General features: G+C 38.0%; 1 protein-coding gene across 2 annotated transcripts in view; it reads right to left on the minus strand.

Annotated features, from left to right (window-relative positions):
* LOC122792207 (leucine-rich repeat and fibronectin type III domain-containing protein 1-like protein) overlaps window positions 1–24,411 on the minus strand; it is a 2,814,387-nt gene that overhangs the window by 563,631 nt on the left and 2,226,345 nt on the right. For both annotated transcript variants that reach the window (XM_044059954.1, XM_044059944.1), the window contains exon 7: window positions 1,242–2,645. In XM_044059954.1, the coding sequence (XP_043915889.1) occupies window positions 1,242–2,626 (1,385 nt within the window). In that variant the 5' untranslated portion in view covers window positions 2,627–2,645. The remainder of the gene's footprint in view (window positions 1–1,241; window positions 2,646–24,411) is intronic.

Here is a 24,411-nt window from a genome sequence, read left to right on the forward strand (position 1 = left end):
AAGTGGTTGTGCAGTGCAATTAATAAATGATGGCAATCAATGGAGTTATAGATATATTTTCTTCAGAAAATGCACTTTTGTTGACAATTACCTTTTCTGTCAATTTCAGGTTAATTGTGCTAATATTTTAAAAAGTCTTTCATGATTATTCCTGGATTTGTTTCTGATTATAGAACTAAGCAGATGAGAGCAATGTGGTATGATACTGAATGCAATAGTAGGCAGAATGTTTCCGAAAATTCACTAGCAGCTAAGAAAATGGTTACACACTGCACATCATGTAAAAACATCTGCGATAAGATAAAAAAGGAGGCAAAGAACTTGTTTGATTCAGTAATGTAGCTGCTATTGCTGCATTGATAGGTATAAGTATGGTTTGTAATGAATTCATACACAGTTGTTCATCTTTCCAGTAGTACACTAGTATTAAGAATAAAACAGCATCACATTACATGACGTTCTTGTGCAAAATATTCATGACATAATAGTGTAAAATGACAAGGCAACATGTCTTTTGCACTGACATGTTAATATATTTCATTCATGTAACATGCAAGTTAAGGAATCACTTATGCATAAAATATGATACAGCTCAACAAATAATAGAACAGTCTATGGTATTGCAATGCTTTTGAGGCCTCCAACATTACCAGATTCACCAGTTCCAGTCCCTGTTCCCTTTGCTAATATAAAGTGATCGGAGGAATTTGCTGCAAAATAAAGCCTACAGATTTGATATGTTCATCTTACCATCACAAGGACATTGCATTCTGTTGTAAAGTATGTCGGCATTTTCTTCTCTAAATGCTAGTGAGAAAATTATATTATCCTGGGCTTTCTCAAAGATTATGCCAGAATTAAGAAAACAGATGTACATGTAAGTAAAATGTTTAAACCTGTCTTTGTTAAACACTAATGTAAGCAAAATAATTACTATGGTATATGTTCATCCAATGTTAATATCCTAATCGTTGATGAAAAAAACCTTTATATTTTTGTAAAAAAATTTTTAAAAATATCAAGGATCACAGAATATACTTTCATTCAGTCAATTTTAGTTTCTTTTCCCAAAAAGTAGCACTAGCTAGATCAAAAAAGTTGTTTCTAATTTGGCTGTTTTTATTTCAATCTGAAATGGAAATTAAATTTCAAAACTGCTTTGATGTTTATATTATTTGCATGAAAGACAATGCACTATCAAAGTCATAAAACAGTTTCCCTTTAATTTGGTTATTGCTTACCTATATACCAGTGTATCATCAGATGAACTATTATACTGTATTTGAAACATACGGATCCCAGGAATGTGTCGATCCTGATGCCAGCGAATTAGAGCTGTGGTAGATGTTAACTCTGCTGCAACAACTTTCTTGTTTGGCTGCACTTTAGTCTCATTTGCATTTGGGGGTGGTCCTGACTTGACTGGAGTAAGAATATCGGAGGGTCCTGTTTCAGGTTCTTTGACAAGATTTGTGCGATTTGCAAGGTGTGGGAGAGGATTCACAGTTAAGTCAACATTAGCTGTAGCTTCACCAGCAGCATTTGAAGCAATGCAGGTGAAAGCTCCATTGTCTTTAACTGTGGAGATGTGGAGCTCAAGAGTACCATTTTCAAAGGAGACCGTTCTGGATGAGTTAGATACTAGCTTACCCTCTGGTGACACCCAGTGGATACTTGGAGCTGGATCTCCGATTGCTTTACACTTGAGAGATGCTCCTTCCCCTTCCATCACAACAATATTATTTGAATGCCGTGTAATAATTGGAGGGTCACAGACAAACTCATCCTCTGGTATAGTCCAGAAGTATTTAGCAAATAGATCTGGAGGTGAAGCACATGTTTCAAGATCATCTTCTCTCGTCAGCCTCCTAAGCCAAAGCAATTCACAGTTACAGTGTAATGGGTTTCCACCAAAGCTGAGAACCAATGAAGATGTTGGAGATCCTTTGGATTTAGCATAAACAGGGATCCTCATAAAAAGTGGATCAGGGGGAATTTTCTTGAGTTTGTTGGATGTCATATCCAATCGAGCAAGTTTGAGGAGGTTGGAGAAAACTCCTTCAGAGACATGTTCAATAAGATTATGGTCCATGTTTAGTGTGTTGACATTTGTCAACCTCCCTATGGTTTCCCATGGAATGTTAACTAAATTGTTATATGATAAATCTAGGTCTTCCAATGTACTAATAAAGTTATCAAATGCTCCAGGAGAAATATATTGTAATTGGTTGTTACTTAAAATTAAATGCCGCAGATTCATTAATCCTCTAAAATGATCATCACCTATAGACACCAGCCTGTTATTATCCAAATGCAAGGCCCGTAATCCTTTCAAGTCTGCAAATGTATAAGGCATGATTTGACTAATGGTGTTTCTTGATAATGTTAGCTGTAGGAGGCTGGTCATGTTGGTAAAGTCTTTCCGCTTCACAGAAGTAATGAAATTATCTGTTAGTCTTAGCTCTACAGTTTTCCGGTCAATGACCGTTGGCACAAACAATAAACCAGTCTTGTCACAGAGAATGGCAAGGGATGGAGACAGGTTCTGGCATACACATCGCTTTGGGCAAACTTGACTTCTCACTGACATGGTGAGCATCAGCATACATACAACCAACCTTTCCATGGTATAATGGCTTAGTGTGCTGGAAAACATAAAACATAAATATTTAAATGGCAATACCATTTAGATAACATTTATAATAATGAACAAATGATGTATTTAACAAAGAAGTATATATCTCAGAAAATAAAACAGTGTCACTGAATTTATTGTTGTAGTTGTACAATCACAATAAATGTTATTAAAATCTAACCAATGCAAATGCAGCAGTAAACCAAGAAAAACTGGTACTGAAATGTAATGCAATAATTTTACAGGAGTGTTTGGTGTTACAGACTAGAAAAAGAATGCATTACGTTATATGTTTAAACATTGTAATATGCACATCATTGCTTAACAAAGATGCCACAACAAAAGTACTTATTTGAGCATTGTTATATACAAGACAGTATCCTGCATCCCTTCTACGCACCGCCTGCATTACCATTGCAGAGCATAATAAATGCACTGTAGAATTTTTTTCATTTAGTAGAACATGACATACCTTTGAAATGTTATATCAAATAATTATCATCATCGAGTTCTTCAACTCATCTATGCCTATCTCTCTTATCCATGGTAGGCATTATCAACTCCTGTATTTACAAATTTCTATAAGCAGCCATATTTTTATTACCCCCACCCCTAACCTCCAACCCCCACATTCCTAATTTTTTCACTTGTGCACAATGCTGTGTTCTCCCTTAGACAATGCATTGAAATCAGATATGAAAAAATAAGTTATATGATTGATGACACTGGAGCCATGGTGTAAAGTAAATTTGTTTACAATCCTGAAGGCGATCATTTAAAAGCTCTGCTCTCTTGGTTACGCAGGGCAAGTTGATCATTGCATTATAATTCTCACATATGAAATTTAACGCATAATGTCATTTTTCTCCCTGATTTAAAGTAGTAAATAAAAGGAGGCGGTGTGTACATGCTTCATCTCTCTAGCTTTATTTGTTCCTGACCAAAAATTATTTCTTAGATGTTGAGGTTGTTATTCAACAACTAGAAATTGAATGTGATAGCAGACAGTGTTCTACAATATCTAAGATTGCGACTTTAGTCAGGTTAATTTGATGACACAGAAATATGAACACAGATAAGGTTCTAAAACAATCCCTGCTCTGGGGAAAACCTTTTGCTGAACATGCAAGCATTCTGAGAGTTACTGCACCTTGCCATGACATTTTGCTCTGAATTTAAATTGTTTTGAATCTGTGAGGGAGCATTCCTAGTTTTCTGGGCAGCACTTTATGTCGCACTCCTAGAAAAAAGGACAGGAATATTGATTATGTGTGGACTGGCATTCATTGTATTACTACCTCAGTGAATTTTTAAGTTGGTTTAAATGTAGGTAGAAAACTTGATGCAAATGAAGAAACATATTACAATGACAAACTTGCATAACAGAAATATTAGTGTTACTTGCTGACATACATCTGTGAAAAAATGTGCATACTATTTACAGTAAGTACAAAATGATGTGAAGTTGGAGAGAGATCATGGTATGACACATTTACCGTAGTACTAAATGTAAAATGTTGAATGTGTTAGCAGACTGTGTTCTACAATATCTAAGATTGTGACTTTAGTCAGGTTAATTTGGTAACATGGAAATATGAACACAGATTTGGAATGGTCCACAGTAGTTTTTATTTCGGTAACAATCATTTGGTAATGGAAGAAAACTGCTATTTTACCTCTTCTGAAATGTCCTATATGTAAGATGCTAGATATAATGGTATACAATGCTACTTCTGTCTGTTCTGGTTCACTCTGCTGGCTTACAGATAATGCCAGTGTTGTTAAGAGTTATGCTAACATCTAACTTGCTGTGCTTATTTCTTAATAGCAGTTACAGGAATTAAGAAAATAAGTGTGGTAAGTAAATTTATTCTTTCAGAGACTTTAGAGAATGCCTAGCTTAATTCTTTTCACATGACCTGCTAACTAAAGCAATTAGATTACTGTTTCATTCTTGCAAAATGGATGAAAACAGGTCAGTTTACTGTAACACACTTCTGAAATATCTTATTTCATTAAAACTGAATAGTCATTAGCTGGCTTTGTGATGCAGATAGATGAAGGCCTTTTTTACCACCTCTATCCCAGGCTGCTGATTTCACATATGTGACTGAAGGATGAAGATGAAGGCCTTACTGTATCACATCTATTCCAGATTCTCAATTTCACTTACATGACTGGAGGATGTTGGTGAAGGCCTTACTGCTCTACATCTATCCCAGGTTGTTAATTTCATGTACATAACTGGAAGATGAGCCAGTTGTTGGTGAGGCTGGTGAAGGCCTTAAGTTAGCTTGCTTATTCTAGATTTGTGTGAGCAGTTTGTGTACATTTGCCATTGTGTAACGATGTGGATGAGTAACATGACAAAGTTATTAGAGATACTGGAGGTATAGTTTATCAAGCAGTGAATGGCAGTCTCATTTAGGCACAAATGGGGAGGAGCACTGATCAGAGATGACCCAGGCTTACAGGCATCAATGACTTGGACAGCTACAACCATGAAAAAGGAAATCTAGAAATAAACTTCATATCTCACAGGAAACAAACAAAACTCTTCTCTCTAAGTTATCTATGAAGTCATAGAAAATGTGCATTAAGATTTCTTCTCAAAATGGAAATTTTAGCATGTTTAGCAGCTATTGAAAGAAATATGATATATTTGGGAGTTTCCTACTTAAGCACAAGTGGTTAGAAAAGCATAGTTCCTGTGATTAACAATTTATTTGCTCCTGGCAAACAGCTCGTATAGTGTGAAAGACTGAGTAAGGGTTACTGAGCACCATATGCTGGCAACATAAGACATATTACATCACTTCTGTCTTCCAGTATTTTCTGTGACATGACTAGTGTGGTGCTTCCTTTTTATGTGAGTTCTAAGGCAAGACCAATGCCTCATTCACTCTTGTACCTTTTCCTATCTAAAATACATGAAAGCAGCAAGACAGTGCACTTCATAGAAACCTTCCATAACATCAGTAGTGTGATTCTACCATTACACAAAGTGAAATGCTCTGTTCATACAAATAAGCACATGTTGCATTTAAATGAGAGAGAGAGAGAGTGGCCAGCTACACATTGCAAACAGATATTTTGGCAAACGCAACTCATAAAGCTTAGCAGCTAAACCTTCTGAAACCATCCAGAGAACACCACAGCTACATTCCGTCCCATCCCATAGACCTAGCTCTATCCACACTGGCCAACTTCAGTCCAATGACACTGATGACCCAAAGACCAATTAGAATAAACTTAGGTCCACCAATGCACTTACTCTGGAGGTTTTTACTTTACACTCGGCAATGGAAGCCACTCTCCACCACTTTGCAAATCATATCATACCCTTCCATACACAAATCAAATTACATTCTCCACGGGTCTCAACCAATCATGACAACCGCTAGGTCTCTGCCTAGACTCATGGCAGATAAGGTATCACAGTTCTCCAAGCAACAGCCCCTCTTTTCATTTTTAATCAATCAAATAGTTTACGTATGGCTTGAGTTATATGTTTTTACTGAATGGCTTTATTATTTTTTTTTCTTTTTTTTTTACTGAATATGGTTACGGTTCCAACGAGTCTAAAAGAGTATAAAAGCACAAACTTTTTCTGGTAATAATAAAGCACTTATCTGGCGTGCAATAAATAAATGAATATTTTTCTACAAGACATGGACTTAATCATTTGGCTTTCTAAGTATGGATTGTAACTCATAAGTTTAACATCCTTCAGCTTGGATTTATTTTCTCTGAGTTTGTTTAATAGTTCGAACATGTACCATTTAAAGGCATGTAGATCAAGAGTAAATAAGCTCAGTCCAGTTTGTGTATTATCACTCAACGACAGGCTCTGACTCCCCTAGAGGAAGTATTCTATATACACAAGGACCCCAAGCTCTGAGACATTGATCTACAACATTGTAGTAGTTCCCGTAATGGTTCGTGTTGGGAATGTTTTCTTTGGATTTATTGGAGAGAATAACAAAGCCCTAACTGAACTAGAAATTAACCAAAAAAGTTATAAAAGCCTTCAATGGGAGGAACTTTATCTTAAAACTTGTCTGGATTTGGGAGTCATCCCCAAAGGACTCAAAATCCACAAGAAATTGAGCATAAGGAGAATGGATGATGACATCTACAAAGAATGGAACAGATTCCTAAATGACACTAGCCTTAAGCTGATGGAACTCTTACTAAGACACAATCAAATACTCTAAGCAAACAAAGAGATCTCCTGAGCAGGCTTGAACCTCGAATGGAAGCTAATAACCTGGACGACCTTCAAGGAATACTGAGCAGAGTCAAATCCTTTCACAACAAACTAGGGTACAAAAACAAAGTAATATCTTAAAGGACCTCAAACAAGACAAAGGCCAATGTACAACTTTTTTATGATCCCTCAAGTCTAAAGAGCAATGAAAAAGGTGGCAACCCCAGCCCCAGCCTTCCAGTATTGCCTGAAATAACAGTGTTAAATACTGACCAAGTTAACACGAGAGCTAACAAACAGTGGGGATCCTACCAACACCATCACTCAGAACACATATAGCCCTAGACAAAAGCTACAGGATTTTCAGTTCAGCTGGGTTTCACCGAGACTGGACCTGACAATAGACAAGCAATTACACGACGATCAAAAAATGACGATAACTCATCACAACCCACAGATCTTACACAAAAAGGAGAAATACGATGCAAAACTGACCAAATCCCCATTCTGGTCCATGCACCAGAAAGACAGGACATGGAGAGGAAAGAGAAACTTAAAACATCTGCGGGTCCCCCCATCGAACCTACCGGAATGGATATCATACAAGAACAACCATCAAGAAACAAAATATGGAACCACTCCAGAAAACTATTAATGGCAACCAAAATTGAAGTCCTTGAAAAAGGTCTGACATTTATTCTGGCCAGAAGGAGCGATACGTTTCAGACACTCATAGACCTCATAACTCTATATTAAAAAAAAATATCTAAAAATGTTCTTCTCAGACAAATCAAAACCCGATGGTAACTAACCCAAAGAGACCTGAAAATGTCCAAGCAACTTTTGTGCTCCTCCGCACTCCTCCACCACTGCTATTGAAACAAAATGCGAGGCTGATATTGGAAAGATCCTTATAAAAACAAAAAACAAAACAAAAGATGTATTTTCAACATGAAACCTCTGGAACTGAAAGCACTAAAAACCCTATGTTCCGACCCCACAAGAAGGGTCATGAAAGCATTGAAAGGTGGAGAGATACTAGTCACAGACACAGCAAGTTACAACTCAAAAATTAAATACATGTTAAGCAACAACGTGTTTTAGGAAAACTGTGATCTTTACCTAGTAAAAGCGGCATACAAAAATATCCTACTGGAATTCCAGGATCGGAACAAAGAGGGACTCTTAGATGACAGAGTCTTGGATTTTATCAGTACTACTGACCCTTGGATACCCAACTTTTTTGGTATCCCGAAGTAACATAAGAACATCCAAGACCCCCCTTACCGCTGGTGATCATGAACAGGGGTAGAATCACAGAGGCCCTGTCCCTTTTTCTTGAAGTGACATTCAGGCCCCTAGGTGAAAGTAATGATTCATTTATACTCAACACTGGAGACCTCCTAAGAAGAATAAAGGACATTAATGTCAATGAAAATGCAAACCTAGTAACGATCGATGTGGAAGCACTCTACACGATGCTTCCATATGATTATTGCATTAAAGCTGTTACAGAATCCCTTGTAAGATATTCAAATGGATTTAACATTTCAACAGAAACCACAAGCAGATTACTCAAAGTACTGATAGAGAACAGCTATTTCAAATTTAACAGGAAGTTTTATAGGCAGAAAAAGGGCATAGCAATGGGGGCTGCCATGGTGCCAAGTCTAGCAAACACAGCTTTGGGAAAGTGGGAGAGGGCAGCTATCTGTAACTCCCCATATTTTAGGTACCTGGCATGCTATTTCAGATAAATAGACAATATTTTTATTATCTGGAATGTACCAGAAAATGAGTTGTTGGACTTTTATGAACATATGGACAAATCAATTGGTTTTCTAAAATTAACTAACACCCATGATAAAGAAAAGGCCATCTTCCTTGACCTGACCATCAGCAAAAATACAAGCAATAGCAGTTTGTTGAATAACCTTTATAGAAAACCTACATGAGTGACTCTTTTACTCCACCATCATAGTATGCACCCTTTAATCACAGAAAAGAACATGATCAAATCACAATGAAATCCAGTATTCAAGAGTGTCCAGGGAAATCTCCGATTTTACAAAAAACCTATTCGACCTCGAGAAAGATTTTCAAGCACATGGATTCAGTCATACCTTCATCAAAAACATATTTAAACCGATGTCAGAAGATAAACACAATGACACAGACTTTCCTTCAGCTTGGGAAGGAAACGGAACAAAAAGGAATAACAGCATAAATAACCCCTTCGATCTCTCCATGACACTGTCATACTCAATGAACTGCAACAAGAGTTGCAATTGAGTTATTCTGAGAAACAACCCAGCATTAAACCAGGTTATCCCAAAGAAACCAAAATTTAATATCCACAGGAACAGAAACCTTAGGGACTACCTCGAACAAGCTTACAGAATAGATGAACAGACACAAGACCAGCAGCGAGGAACATACAGCTGCAGACCACCCACATGTTCATACTGCCACTATATGAGAACAAGGAGTCCTTTTTCTGTCCAAATACCAACAAATTGTACCACAGACATGGTGCCTACAACTGCTCAACCCAAAGTGTTGTATACAGAGCACAATGTGACCACTGTGCTGCCTTCTATGTTGGCAAGATGATAAACAAACTTAAAACCCATATCACAAGAAACCTTACAGATATAAAGCAGAAAAACCCTCTCAATGAACTTGCTAACCATAGCCTGAACAGGCCAGGACATAGGACCTTCACCTTCCATGTACTGAAAAGATTGATTTGGGAAGATTTCCAAGGAGGATATAATGACCAGCTGGAAAAGAAGCTAGAATGGCAAATCCGACTCCATGCCGCCTAGTCTTCTGGCTTAAATACCACAATTTCCATCACCAGTGTACTGAACCTCTGGAAAATCCGCCACCATGCTTACTGGCTATGGCTATTAACCATCAGACTAATTTTACAGGTTTTAATATCTCCAGGTTCTCGTTATGTCTGTTTAAGGCTGACATAATTCCTACTACTTCTTATTATGATTTAGTTTCAATGTTAGTTATAGGTTTATTAATTTAGTTTACTTTAGTTTACTTTAGTCTTATTCTTATTTTAATTTTTTGGTTATTAATGCTAGATATAGTTTGGTTTATATATATATATATATATATATATATATATTTTTTTTTAAACCTCAATGTTATAGCAGACAGATCTGATGAAGCAGACTGGGAAAGCGCTCCATATTATGGTGAAACAGGCCACTCCAGACTGATTTTGCCCGAAAACTCAGTTTAATGCGAGACTGAGTAGCACACGAGGTTATGGAAAACCAAATTTCATTATTGTCTCTTGAAAGAAGGTGTGTGCTTCCTTCAACACATGAAAAGCTGATTTTACTGTTATTATTATACTTTATTCCTTCTTTCTGTATTTACCTGTATTTATGTAGTTATATGCTTATATGTTATGGGTAGCACCCGAGGTATCACATCAAATCGTTACCGAAGGGCACATTGACCAAGATTAACTCAACATTTTAAATGAATTGTTTAAATGATTATTCTTTTGATTATTCTGAAATTGAATGGTTCATTTGCTACTCATATCAAAATCTAGTTGTTATACTCAATTTTACCCCATAGCTTATTCAGATATCTTGTTTTTATCTTCACGTTAGAAAGTTCACCAACTTTTTACTGGTAATTAGTGTTTTTTTTTTTCTGTATCCATTACCGATTCATATGTTTTCAGTTCCATTTTTAATAGTTCCCACTTCCCACTCAGCCACCCACCCCATTCATAACCATCATTCTGTATACACATTGAGCTAGGTTTTTCAATAAAATAAAATATTTATACTGTTCCTCCTGGGATAGCATTGCTCTGATAATCATTAACCTGAACTGGTAACATAATATTTCCATTTGGCTGCTTCCAAGTTGTCAATATGGACAAGGTTCTGGACTCATCAGTCATTTCCACATTTATACATTTATGTATGTATGAGCCCTATATATAATTCATGTCTTAGCTCATTTCTTAGTCAACCATTTTAATTCTTACAGTAACCAAATCATATAATTTGTTCTCATTTGTTCCCATGCAAGGATAGCATCGATAGGAACTAACTCTAAAAACTTCCAAGGTTTTAAGACATGTATTTACTTAAATACTGGCAGTTATTTTATTTTTTATCATACCATACCAAACTTGCTCCAACTTGTTTTTACTTAAAACTGGCTACGGCTTCATAACCACATCCAAAAGACCTCCCACTCTTTCACATGGACTGCTCAGAGGCCAAGCAATTTCATGCCATTACTATTTTAAATATCTATAGCTAGCCCCAACAGCCACTAGATCAACAGGCCCATAGTCTGCAGCTCCACCCAACATGCTCACCCTCCTTCATTCCTCTGCCCCCTTCCCCTCCAGTCTGGACCACAATGCCTTTTCCATACCCAAGCTGATTGGTACCATCCTAAAACCAACCAGAGAACACCACGGCTACATGCTGGCACAACCCATAGACCTAGATCTATCCACACTGGCCCACTTCAATCAAATGACATTCATCATCTCCTGACCCAAAGACCAATTAGAATAAAGTTAGGTCCACCAATGCAATTGAATTACGTTCTCCATGGATCTCAACCAATCATGACAACCGCTAGGTCTTTGCCTCGCCTCATGGCTAATCATGTATTCTGTCAACTTTCTAAGTTTGTAAGAGGTATATTTAAAAATTGTCCCTATTTGTGGTCCTTTGTCCCCCTTTTATTTAGGCTTTGTCCAGATTTCTTACTTTTAGAGGTTGAGAGGTATGCAGGGGTATGTATGTGTGTGCACATGTGTGCGCCAGCGCACGCGAGCGCGTGTGTGTGTGTGTGTGTGTGTGTATGCGTGTGTGTGTGTGTGTGTGTGTGTGTGTGTGTGTGTGTGTGTGTGTGTGGATTTAGGTGAGCTGGTTGGTAGATTGCCCATACCCCCAAAGAAAAGTCATCATGATATCACAGGTCCACTCATCTATTAGCTGCTCATAATGTGTAGTGATATTTACAAACTGCACTAACACCAAATATGCACTGTGTATGTCAATCAGTAAAGGTGAGGTATCAGTGCCATGGTAACTATGAGGTGCTTCTGACCTATCAGTACTAACTACTATCCATCAACAAGAGAAGCAAACATGGAAACAAGGTCAGTGTACTTTACAGAAGCATGTTGTCATATATCCTTTATGTTGGAGTAGTATTTCACATTATCAGCCCACTGTAAATGTAGCTGTGTGTGTGTGTATGTATATGTGTTATGTAGATATATGGGGAGAGACTGAGATGTATGTTTTATATATATATATATATATATATATATATATATATATATATATATATATATATAGCTATATAAATAGGTATATATCTATTTGAAAATACATATATAGATAGATATGCTATGTATGTGAGAGAGAGATAGTGACAGATGGATCAGGTAAGAGCCGCCCTCTCCAAAGCAAAAAAACACAGCATCAATGGGACCAGACGGTGTCCTGGGCTGCGTCCTACATGAACTCCAAGAAGAGCTAAACCCAAGCATAAAACTACTGTTCATTCTCAGCCTTACTACAGGATATGTGCACAAAGAGTGGCGTACAGCAACAGTGGTCCATCTCCATAAAGGTGGTGCCTCAACGGATCCTAGAAACTATCGCCCCATAAGCCTGACTAGCTTGGTCTGCAAAGCTATGGAAAGGATCATCATGGACCTCATAAATAAAGATATTGGGGACCTACAGACACTGGATCCTACTCAGTTCGGCTTTGTTAAGGGCAGATCCTGCCTCTTAAACCTGGTTGATTTCTTTGAAACAGTCACCAAGGCCATTGACGAGGGGAAGGTGGTCCACACAGCCTACCTGGACCTAGCAAAAGCCTTCGATAGAATTCCCCACTCGGGCATTATAGATAAGCTCACCAGCTTAAATATAAACCCCTATTTCACTAGATGGATTGCAAACTGGCTCAAGGACAGAACCCACATGGTTAGAATTGCTGGAGCCATGTCAGACTCCAAACCAGTTACAAGTGGTGTCCCACAAGGCTCAGTCCTGGGACCTCTCTTGTTCGGTATATATTTCTCGGAGGTACAGGCCAACACGGAAGGACTGTGGCTGACCAAGTTCACAGATGACTGCAAACTGGGCGCCATAATCGACTCTCCAGCCGACACAAGCATCCTCCAAAAGGGCCTCATAGAAACAGACAACTGGTGCCAGAGCCATGGCCTCAAGCTAAATGCCAAAAGTGTATAGTCATCCCCTTTGGCAAAAACAAAGTGCCCACAAATTACCACATAGGTGGTAATCCATTAAGTACAGAAGAAGTAATTAGGGACCTGGGGACCCAAGTTGATAGCAATCTCTCATTTGACAACCACATGGCTAAAGTGGTTAGAAAAACATTTTATATAGCCCACCTAATCATGAAGGGATTCACATCTAGATCAGGGGAGGTCTTCGTGCCTCTTTACTCATCCCTCATCAGGCCCATAATTGAGTACAATGTCCCTTTTGGGATGTACCTTACCAGACACCTGCAGCAACTGGAAAGACCCCAAAAGTACCTCAACAAGAGAATCAAAGGGCTCAAACAGATGCCATATGCTGCCCGGTTAAAGAAACTCCAGCTCTACTCAGTGACATACCGCCTGTTCAGAGGCGATCTGTGCCTGATGTATAAAGCCATGTCCAACCCGGAATTAATGGACATGCTGCACCTCAGAAAATCCAAATCCCATCGAGCTACGTGCTCGAGAGACTTGAACCTCAGCACTGAAATAAATAGGACATGCTGGAGGGACAGATTCATAACCCAGAGGCTCCCTTCACTCTGGAATAAAATCCCAGTCCAGATTAGGCAGAGTCCCTCATTGACTCTCTTCAAGAGGAATCTTGATGAGTGGATGGGAGATCATAGGTTTACCCCGGGTATCACTTCTGTGTCACTGTTAGATAGAGGCACAGTATACTAACCTTGAAAAAGGGCATAGCAAAATAAATTTAAAATGGGTGGCGAAAGCCAAACACATTCTGGCTAGGCTTATAAATGCCCTAGGGCAGATAGCCTAGTATGAACCTATGAACCTATGAACATCTGTTGCACTGTACTCTATTATTGTAATACACCAGGACCTGACAAAGAATATGAGCAAGAATTGTTTAAAAACATGCAAACAGATTAGTATTGTGTAATCTGTACTGGGACATGAAAGGGAACAGTGTAGTTAGCTGTTCATTGCCCCAGGAGTTCTTTGCACTGTATAAATCAAATCGATTACCACATGTTAGTTTAACTAAGGACAAGAGTATGAAATGGGCAAATCTAGGAGAAAAAGTCACAAAATGGGAAAAGCAGACAGAGTCAGAACTGTCAGAACAAGGAGTACAAAGACAGAAATTGAATTGGATAACACAGACACACCCATCTGTACACTTGCAGTCAAGCAGGGACAGCTGAGAAGCACTCTTATTAGAAGAAGAAGAAAAAGCTTTATTAGACATACCAGAGACTCTCTGATCAACAGGAAAATCAGATGTAGGACTTATTTGTACAGCAGGACCAGTTACCATCACGCCAAAGTCAGCATTTAGACCAGAAAAAAGGCAGTACCCCTTAAGAAAAGATGCAGAAGCAGGTATTAAACCTATCATAGCAGCTTTACTTAAGGAAGGAATACTGGTGGAATCTCTTGATTCACCATGTAACACACCCTTATTCCTGGTTAAAAAAGCAAGTGGAGAATGGCGTATATTCCAAGATTTGCAAGCTGTAAATGATGCAGTAATATCAAGGGCACCCACGGTGCCAGATCCACACACCCTATTAAATGATCTAAAGCCTCAACAAAAATATTTTACTGTGGTAGATATTAGCAATGCGTTCTTTTCAATACCGATTCACCCTGACAGCCAGTATTGGTTTGCATTTACATTTCAGGGGAAATGGCATACATATACGTGACTACCACAGGGATATTGTGAAAGTCCAACGATATTCTCACAAGAGATGGCAAGTAACTTGGCGGGGTATACCCCACCAAAAGGTAGTCAGATTTTACTTTATGTTGATGACATCCTGCTGGCAGCCCCCACCCAGCGAGATTGTAAGGAAGACACTATAGCATTATTGAAATTCTTAGCCACTGAAGGACACAAAGTAAGCAAATAAAAATTGCAGCTTTGGAGAAAACAAGTTATGTACCTTGGATATGTAATATCCAAAGAGGGTAGGAAATTAGATGAAGACAGAAAAATAGCAATCTTACAAGCACCAAAACCCACAACCAAGAAGGAAATTATGTCCTTTCTTGGTACAAATAATATTTGTCTGAGCTGGATCCCAAACTATGCTTTGGAATCTCCACCGTTAACCAACCTGATTTTTCAGAAGCCTATGGCAGCACAAGATTTGAAACAATGGACACCAGAAGCAGAATTAGCTTTCTGTAAACTGAAACAGTTGATAGCATCCTCATTGGTTTTAGGATTACCAAACTATCATAAACGTTTCTTCCAAACCGTAGATTGTAAGCAAGTTTATATGACATCAGTATTGACACAACAGCATGGGGACAAGCAACGCCCCATTGCTTACTATTCATCACAACTGGACCCAGTGGTGCGGCCTTTGCCCCACTGTGTACAAGCAGTAGTTGCAGCCGCAATGGCAGTGCAGGCTTCAGCCTCAGTAGTATTATTCCACCCTCTCACATTGAGAGTGCCTCATGCAGTCGCGATTATTTTACTGCAAGAGAAGGTAGCATATCTTTCCCCTGCTAGGCATCTATCCTGTATGACTATCTTGTTGAGCCAACCTCACATGACAATTGAACGTTGTACAACTTTGAATCCATCTTCCTTGCTCCCAACTCCTGCAGATGACACATCACACAGCTGCCTGCAGGTAATTGAGCAAAAGACACTGCCCAGAAAAGACCTCATGGATGTTCCCTTGGATGATGCCGAGGTGACATATTACGTGGACGGCTCATGCAGAAAGGGTCCTACAGGATGGAACCTAACAGGATATGCAGTAGTTTCTGATACTGCAATTATAGAAGCAAAGCCTTTACCACATGGCTTATCTGCACAAGCAGCAGAGTTGATTGCCTTGACACTAGCATGTACCTTAGCAAAGGGTAAATGTGTGAACATTTTTACAGACAGCCAGTATGCTTTCTCTACTGTACATGTTTTTGCACAACAGTGGAAAAATCGAGGTATGGTGACATCTACGGGCAAACCGATTAATCATGCACAGTTTATTTTAGATTTGTTAGAATCAATTCAGTTACCTCAGAAAGTAGCTATTTGTAAATGCATAGCTCATACCAAGCAACAAGACAGGATTTCAAAAGGCAATGCTAGAGCTGACACAGCTGCAAAGCAAGCAGCCTCAGAAGCATTTCTTTTGAACGAGGAATTACAACCTTCTGAGAGTTTAGACTTAGACATGTTAACAACAATGCAAACACTTACTACACAGGCAGAAAAACAAAAGTGGGTAAGGCGGGGAGCACTCCTCAAGGAAGGACTGTACATCTCCAAAGAAGAAAAACCAATATTGCCATCTAATTTGTTTAGATATGCAGCTTTGTTGAGCCATGGGCAATGCCATGTCTCAAGAGGGGGGATGGTACAGTTAGTCAACCGGGTATTCACTACATACGGATTTACAAACTATACAAAAAAAATGTTGTTTATCATGCCACACTTGTAAAAAATATCATGCACAGGGGGGCGTTAAACCCCAAGCAAGGGAGTTTTCCTACACCACTGTATCCATTTCATACTATTTGTATGGATTACATAGAATTGAGTAAATGTGAAAATAAATGTTACTGCCTTGTCATTGTAGATATGTTTTCCAAATGGGTGGAAGCTTTTCTGACTAAAAATCCAGATGCAGCTACAGTTGCAAAGGCTCTGGTTAAAGAGATTATTCCCAGATTTGGTATACCGGAAAGGATCTAAAGTGACAATGGCACACATTTCGTAAATGAAACTATACAGCAACTCAGTAGATATTTTGGAATTTCTTTAAAAAAAACATTGTGCATATCATCCTCAATCTGCAGGGTTGGTGGAGAGGCGCAATGGGATTTTAAAGAACAAGCTTAGGAAGTTGATGTCAGATACACAAAAGAATTGGGTGTACTGCCTGCCCCTGGCACTGTTGAGCATGAGAACTGTTCCAAATGCAAAAGGATTGACTCCTTTTGAGATAATATTTGGGAGGGCATACTATCCCCTCAGTGGAAATTTCTCATGCCCATGGACCAGGAAGCAGACTGTACACTAGCAAGATATATGGGATGTATGCTGAACTCTAAACATCTTTTGCAGTCTTCTGTTTCAGGTAAAGAGCCAAATCAACCATTGGAAGCGACAGTAGCCCCAGGCGACTGGGTCTGGGTGAAGATTGTCAAGCGGAAGAATTGGAACTCGCCAAAGTGGGAGGGACCTTACCAGGTCCTCTTGTCGACACCCACAGTAGTCAAGATCGGTGAGAAATCCTCTTGGATCCATTTGACACACTGCAAACTTTGCAAAAACTTTGAGCTAGATAAAAATCTTGCTGTTTCACAGAAAGACTAAACATGACAGAATCTAGAGCAAACAGGAATGCAGAACAACCCCAGAAGTATTGCATAGTTGTCCTGTTAATTGTACTGACAACAATAATCTTTTTGCTGTGGCCCATCCTTTTTTCGGCCACACCAGCTGAACTGAATAAACGTGATGAGCCGACCATGGACTGGCACCCGAACTTTAACACTTATCAGGCAATTACACGTGTGTATGCTGAGACTTTTAATGTTTCGAATTGCTGGATTTGCACAGCCATGCCAACAGCATACAGGGGGGGGTTATTAATGACTGCAGTCCCTCTAGGGGTCAATGAGACCTGGGAAAATTTGGTTTATGAGACTCTAGCTATCAGAGCACATGATTATGTAGCACTGTATTTGCCTGTGACACAAAAGGGAATTGTATATTTTTATAAGAATGACACAATTCAAGTGGGTTGGAGCAGGTGCAATGTGACTGTACATTACAAATGTTATACCAAAGCAAACAGAATGGATACAGTTTGTAATTCAAATTATGACTCATTTCTTGAGTCCATGCACAAGACTATTGATGAAGTGCAGTGTAATCCTGTTCTTTTTAAGCAACTGTCTGTAATAGATAGCAAAATGTTTCATGCAGGGCAGCCATTTCGTAGTAAAGTAACTACTAAGGTAGAGGATTGTTATTTTGTGTGTGGTAAGAAAGCATATAAATGGTTACCTGAGAATTGGTCCGGCAGTTGTTTTTTGGGGTACCTGGTTCCAGCCATATGACACACTGCAGTTTTGCCTCAGGGAAATATTCGAAATACCCGAGATGTAGCCAAGAAAGCTGTCAGAAAGCCTGAGAATCAAGTGGGACAGATCGAGGCAGGCTGGAAAGCCCATCATACCGTGGATACCAAGCTGATGCACATGGACTTGAGTGATGCTGTCATATCGTGGGCAGGCATATTACCAGCATATGGAGTAGCAAAATCAACTTGGGAACTGTGAAAACTGTCTAAACTTCTCGAAGTAATGAGTAATGCAACTTTTTCTGCTATTGAATTGATAACTGATGAACTGAACGCTATGAGAGCTGTAGTGCTCCAGAACCGTATGGCTCTCGACTTCACCCTAGCGGCGAGAGGTGGTACGTGTGCTTTAATCAAAGAAGAGTGTTGTGCGTATATACATGATTATCAACATGAGATAAACGACCACCTTGAGGTGATACAGCAAGTGTCAGCCATGACAAAACCAGGCCCCAACCCACTGACGGACTTTTTCCAGAATCTGTTTGGGGGGTGGGGTAACTTCATAATGAACATATTAATAGCTGTCTGTGTGGGGATACTCATGTTAGGAGTGTGTGCATGTTGTGGCATACCCTGCATAAAAAAACTGATTAAAGAATTGATAGACATGTCAGTATCTGAAACCTTGTATCGAAACACTGAAGTTGATAAATTGTTGGAAAATGAAATGCTTTCAGAAGTTTAAACTAAATGACTCACCTAACCGCAAATCCCAAGTGGAAGAGATTAGGAGAAGAAACTAACTCTTTATGCTTTTGAACAGAATAAAAAGTGTTAATAGGGGGGAAATGTTAGAAAAATATATATTCACATATATAGTATTCATATATGTATTAGTGTTATGCTTGCTGCATTAGAAGTCTAAAAGGGTTAACACATTTATTCTGTTACAGGCTTGAAAATAATTGCATGTACTTTCTGACTTTGCTTCTGGTCAGCTCAGTGAATGACCTTCTAGCATTAGGAGAATAGAGCAATACAGCATTCTGAAATGTTATTAGACTTAGGCAAATAACCTTGTTTGTGTTGAGTGAACACTGCAGCTGTAGAGGAACTAGATAAGACTATAGGTTGTAATCAGTATATGCTTTGTGCTCTAAGTAGGAAAGAATCACAAATTGTAACACCGAATATGAGTGAATTGTTACAGACCGGTGGTCACCAAGGCCACGTTGTTTTTGAGAAAACTTTCTCATGGGAACATTTATAATTGTTATATCAGTAGAAAAACTTAGTAAAAACCTGTTTTAGAACAATGCTTAGAGTTGTATTTAATTACGTCAGCTTAGAGGGAAATGGCTTATAGAACAGTATAATAATGAAGTATTTCCTGTATAATGTCAGACAAACTTCTGAACTGCATTTTTGTCTCCTTGTACAAGAATAAAGGAACCTTAACTGAACCTTGGCTGCATTGATCATTGATTTTTCCTTTGACAAGTACAAGTAAGTGTGGGCTGGAGTCACATTGTAAGTACTGACAGCCCCACTGGGCATGCCCATACACTTAGTTAAAATGAGCACAATTCTATTGCCCCATCTTCAAAATGACCTGTTATGTATGGATATGTCTATACATACATATATACATATACATATCCGTCTGTCACTATCTCTCTCACATACATAGCATATCTATCTATATATGTATTTTCAAATAGATATATACCTATTTATATAGCTCTATATATATATATATATATATATATATATATATATATATATATATATATATATATATATATATATATATATAAAACATACATCTCAGTCTCTCCCCATATATCTACATAACACATATACATACACACACACACACAGCTACATTTACAGTGGGCTGATAATGTGAAATACTACTCCAACATAAAGGATATATGACAACATGCTTCTGTAAAGTACACTGACCTTGTTTCCATGTTTGCTTCTCTTGTTGATGGATAGTAGTTAGTACTGATAGGTCCGAAGCACCTCATAGTTACCATGGCACTGATACCTCACCTTTACTGATTGACATACACAGTGCATATTTGGTGTTAGTGCAGTTTGTAAATATCACTACACATTATGAGCAGCTAATAGATGAGTGGACCTGTGATATCATGATGACTTTTCTTTGGGGATATGGGCACTCTACCAACCAGCTCACCTAAATCCACACACAAACACACACACACACACACACACACACACACACACACACACACACACACACACACACACACACACACACACACACACACACACACACACACACACACACGCGCGCGTGCGCTGGCGCACACATGTGCACACACATACATACCCCTACATACCTCTCAACCTCTTAAAGTAAGAAATCTGGACAAAGCCTAAATAAAAGGGGGACAAAGGACCACAAATAGGGACAATTTTTAAATATTGCTCTTACAAACTTAGAAAGTTGACAGAATAACAGGTTTTGCATTAGCATGATTTTTCTGAAGGATATGAAGTCTGAAACTCAAATGTATGCCATTATTTTCTAACTTTGATCTTTAATGATTTGCCACTAATTTGCCAGAAAAAACACAATTTTATGAAAAATGGACCACAAATATGAAGCAAAAATCTGTACAGTTGAGAGGTATGCCCTACACATCGACTCAGAGTTTTATGTGTTCAACTACGTGTTATGTGCCTATGTGTGAGGGTGTATGTTGATGGAAGTGCTGGAGGGAATACTAACAAAGGTAGGTAGACGTAGATGTCACTCAACATTAATTACATACCCACATACATACATAACAACAAAATTCAATAGTGAATATAACAGTATATATATATATATATATATATATATATATATATATATATATATATATACATATACAGCAAAAAGGTCCCAAAACAAATCCCAAGCAGGATGCAATGAGCAAAACAATGCCAAACAAACCCCAACATGGCAAGAAGGCAAGTTGATAAAATCAAATAAAATCCAAGAAAAACTTTATTCTGCATAAGCACTTTCGTAATAACATTACTTCATCAGATGCATGATAAAATAATGTTTTTACGAAAGCGCTTATGCAGAATAAGATTTTATTTGATTTTTATCTACTTGCCTTCTTGGGGTTTGTTTGATATATATATATGTATATATATATATATATATATATATATATATATATATATATAGATAGATAGATAGATATATCAGATGTTGGACTGCTGCTAATGATGCAGTATTCCTTAAGCGTATGGGCAGAAATCTGTCTTCCTGTATACTTTGTCCTCCAGAAAAATTCATATTTATAAATCATGGAATATATAGGGAGAAATGATTTGCATACTTAATCCTTACCTAGTTTCTCTGAGTTATGCCTTATTGGATGCTATAGTTTGCTTCTGTCTGTGACCTGGTTGGGATCTGGTATGTGGCTTTTTCTGCATATCGGAGTCCCCAGAGATCTTAAGTGCTTTGTCATTAATTCTGAATGTACTAAATGATGCATTATCAGTAAACCCTTCTTAAACTCTTTGTACTAACATCATAGAATACTCCTTCAAATATCCATGCAAATACACACACACACACACACACTCACACACAAACACATACCACGCGCACACGCTGAAATAAGATGTGTCAGCAAATACTGTGGGACCATGAGCTGAAGGAAATCTGTGTATATATATATATATATATATATATAGGTGGCCAACATCAAACTGTTTGAGTGCCAATATCCCAAATCATAACATGAAAGTCAGTCACTGTTTCCATTCTAAGTGTGAACTGGCAATAATTCTTTCCTTTTGTAAGATTCTCCCCTCTTCATACTTATTTGACTATAGTTTGATACATGTAAGTTTAGGAGGTGTAGTGGATGGGCTGCACCCATCAGTGGGTGCAGGACTACTTGCCTAAGAAAAAAAAATGCAGTTAGAGATTTCTGTTTTATGACATTATAGGCATTTGTATTCAGCACTTTATATATTGGAGTACTGTTTTTAAGGTTTCATGGGGGATCCAAAAAAATCATCAATGTGAACAAAGCTTGTGATCTTGAACTTTGGAATAAGTTTTTTGGTTAACTAGAATTCCCAAGAGTTAAATATTTGATTGGATTTTTTCATTCTTCATTATAAAGAGGCAGTTCAGGTTATATGTTTGGAGAGGACTGAATTTTTACCAAGTTTGCTTGGAATTACCAGTCCAGTAATTATGAAGGGCAATTTATTGAAGTATAAATTATTTAGACAGACTGTTTTCTTACTGGAAGAGATGCTGTAGTATATCATGCTTCTATAAGCTGAACTGTATTTTTGCATGTGTTAAAAATTCAGTGAAATGAAACAAATGCTTATTTTGCTCAAAGTTCAATATTGCCAGCAGCTACTTCTTCAACACACTCTGTTCAACAAGACAGATGGTTAACAATTGTGTAAGATCCCAGTAATAATAAGAAACATGCTTTTTCCCATTATAGCTTGATCTTGGAGTTGGCATATATACATATGCAAAAACCATGTTTTTTTGTGGTTTGCATGCTCCAAGGTAGTGTCTTGGAGCATATGCAGTTCGCCATCTACATTTCTGTGTTGATTACATTCTGCTGATGTGTTTCATATATACAGGTGTGTGTGTGTGTGTGTGTGTGTGTGTGTGTGTGTGTGTGTGTGTGTGTGTGTGTGTGTGTGTGTGTGTGTGTGTCACAGTACGGATTTACATGTGCCAGCACAGTATTTCTCATCATTTGTATTCCGAATGGGATTATTTGTAGACATTTATTATTTATTTATTTTATTTCCAGTCTGATTACCGGGGTCGACCACTGGGCTCAAGGAGTCTGTTTTCAATGGAGGCCCGGGGAGAAAAGCTCCAAAATTACAAAATTAGAATAAAAAATTAAAAATAAATCATAGCATTATATAATATTTTAAACAAAATGTAACAAGATGCAGTGAGATATAGCAAAAATACAGTGCATTAATAAAGATAAAAAACTAGAGGATAGTTCATGATATACATGCATGGTAAGTAGGATAGTTACTGTAAAGTGAAAAGAGTAGTAGGAAATATATACACAAAATGAGGAGAAAGGAGAGAGAGGCAGTTGAGTACTAGAGAAAGAGACAATTGTTTATTGGAAAATGATTCAGGTGTGATAAGAGATAGGAAGATATACAGATGAGAAAGAGGCTAATGTTTAGTAGAAAAGTATTGGACACATTACTTAGATAGTTAGTGTCATTTGTTAGTCAATTTTATACAGATTTAGAGGGAAGAAGTAGAAAGGGAGGGAGAGTAGAGAAAAGAAGATTATGCATAGTATTTACATTATGTACATTAAAGGTTTAGAAATGATGCTAGAATTGGCGAGGGGAAGATGTTGGGAAAGAACAGCATGGAGTAGAAGTACTTAGTGAAGTACTAGTAGGAGTGAGTTTAGTAGGATTACAGGGGTAGAGAGCAATTACATTTCCAATTATGGGAGAGATGGGAATGGAGCTGGGATTTGAAGTGTTCAAAGTTTTTAGAGATTCTTAGAGAGGGTGGAAGAGAGTTCCATTTTTTTGCTAAGGAGTATGATAGCAGAGACTGGTCAGCGGGACATTTTGGTTTGTAAATAGAAAGTTGATTTTGTTGGGCAGATGTTAGGGGTCTGTGAGGAGTATAAGATGGTAGGATATTTGTTAGAGCAGGGCATGCAGTAAGTTTAAAGATTAATTTGTGGGCTGTAATGATTTGGAGGTAGTCAAAGTAGTTGGGAAGCTCTAGCCATTTTAGCATGTGTAAAGAGGTACAATGGTGGGAGGAGTGTTTAGATTTAGTAGCGAATTTGGAGATTTTGCTGTAACAGATTTCTAGTTTTGAAGATATGGAAGAAGTAAGGTTGGTTAGTAGAGGGGCACTGTATAATAGTGATGGTAATAAGTAGGTGGTGGCAAGAGTTTGCCTTGTAGAGGGAGAGAGGAAGGGAGAGTTTCTATATAGAATACCAAGTTTTTGATGTTTTTTTTTTTAATATTTAATTGGACATGAGTATTAAATTTCAGGTGTTCATCAATAGTAACACCGAGAAGTTTAGCGAAGGGGACAACTTCTATAGAGGAGTTGGCATGACTGCTAATATTGAAAGATTGTTTGTCAAGAGGAAGTGTTTTTGAGGGAGAGAAAAGTAGGATTTTGGATTTATTTGCATTAAGG

The sequence above is a fragment of the Protopterus annectens genome, chromosome 1.part0, assembly GCF_019279795.1.
Source record: "Protopterus annectens isolate FY-2018-M chromosome 1.part0, PAN1.0, whole genome shotgun sequence".
NCBI classification, from domain to species: domain Eukaryota; kingdom Metazoa; phylum Chordata; order Ceratodontiformes; family Protopteridae; genus Protopterus; species Protopterus annectens.